Source organism: Penaeus monodon, chromosome 27, assembly GCF_015228065.2.
Source record: "Penaeus monodon isolate SGIC_2016 chromosome 27, NSTDA_Pmon_1, whole genome shotgun sequence".
In the NCBI taxonomy this organism is placed as follows: Eukaryota; Metazoa; Arthropoda; class Malacostraca; order Decapoda; family Penaeidae; genus Penaeus; species Penaeus monodon.
In genome coordinates, this window is record NC_051412.1 from 15,404,350 (window position 1) to 15,405,561 (window position 1,212).

The window sequence follows — 1,212 nt, forward strand, 5'->3', positions numbered from 1 at the left end:
GACAATCCACAGTTAATCAATTTGTTAAGAATTAGATAGGTATTGTGAGTTCAATAACATGACTGACGGAGACGGAGAAAATTCAGAATTGATCAGGTAGCTTTCACTCATATCAAAATTTCAATGTTATCATTCTGATAAGATAAGCTAGCATGAGCAGTAAAGCCTTAGAGTTGATTTCAGTGTCTGAACTCTTTTCAATACAACTGTGTGTGTGAATCTTTCAGCAGAATTGAATGATTATTAGAAAATTGCTATTATATACTGGAATAAATATATAGATATATACCAGAGAAGATGAAGAAAAGAGTGAAACGCTACTCTGAGTCAAATGTCTTAGATGTGAGTATCTCTGATGTCTGTGACAAGAGATGATGTGATAAAATTGTTTATCGGTTCTGTGTGCATGCCTTTGTGGTTTCTCCTTCAGTTTTTTTATGATAAAAACACAACAGACTTATTTATTATCTCATGTCAGTCGCTCAGTTAGCTATTGATAGTTGAAAAAGGTAGTCAGTAGAGTCATGAATTTATGAACTGAAAAGCTATTCATAAGAATGCCCAGAGCACCAAAAATGGAGGTGGGATGATAATAGGAAGTAGGTAGAGAGTGATAAGCACCTCTTCCTGTTGTGTTATGTAGATGGAGAGATATTAGATTGTGACAGCTGCTATGTATGTAAGCTTTTAGTGAGATTTTAAAAATTATTATTCACCTTTAGGTACTGACATAACACATTTTTTAGGATCAGGGATTATACACTATAGCTTTTATCAGACAATCTTGCCTTCTCTTTTTTATTTGACCATTTTTTTAACCTTCCTCTCTTGTTTTTACTTCTGAATTTCACTCCATTTGTCTCCAGCCTTGTTTTTGTGGTCGAATACACATCTTATGAAGGTACTTGTTATCTCACCCATAGGACTCAAGTCACCAGCTGAACGGGCATGTAAGCAACTCTGAACTTCCTCGCAGCCCGAGTGTTCCTGCCATCTCCCCAACACCCCAGAAACCCACTATGCGCTCAGAAGTTGCGCCTCCCCAAGCTGATTCCGGAAGCACTGTCCCATGGTTACAAGAGCTACATTTGAAACAGAAGAAGAGACTCTCAGGTATCATTGTTGGTAAGTTACTGAAAGATTTGTTTGATTTCTGTGGAAAGCAGGAAATTATTTGGTTTTACTTCCTTTCCTCTTTTTTTTTTTCTGCGA

The 1,212-nt window shown here is 36.7% G+C and overlaps 1 protein-coding gene across 1 annotated transcript in view; it reads left to right on the forward strand.

Moving 5' to 3' along the window:
• Nucleotides 1–1,212, forward strand: part of LOC119590612 (SH3 domain-containing kinase-binding protein 1-like) — a gene marked incomplete at its 5' end in the record, with an annotated part of 21,139 nt that overhangs the window by 15,180 nt on the left and 4,747 nt on the right. The window contains 1 exon segment of the mRNA XM_037939290.1: nt 924–1,125. Coding sequence (XP_037795218.1) covers nt 924–1,125 — 202 coding nt within the window.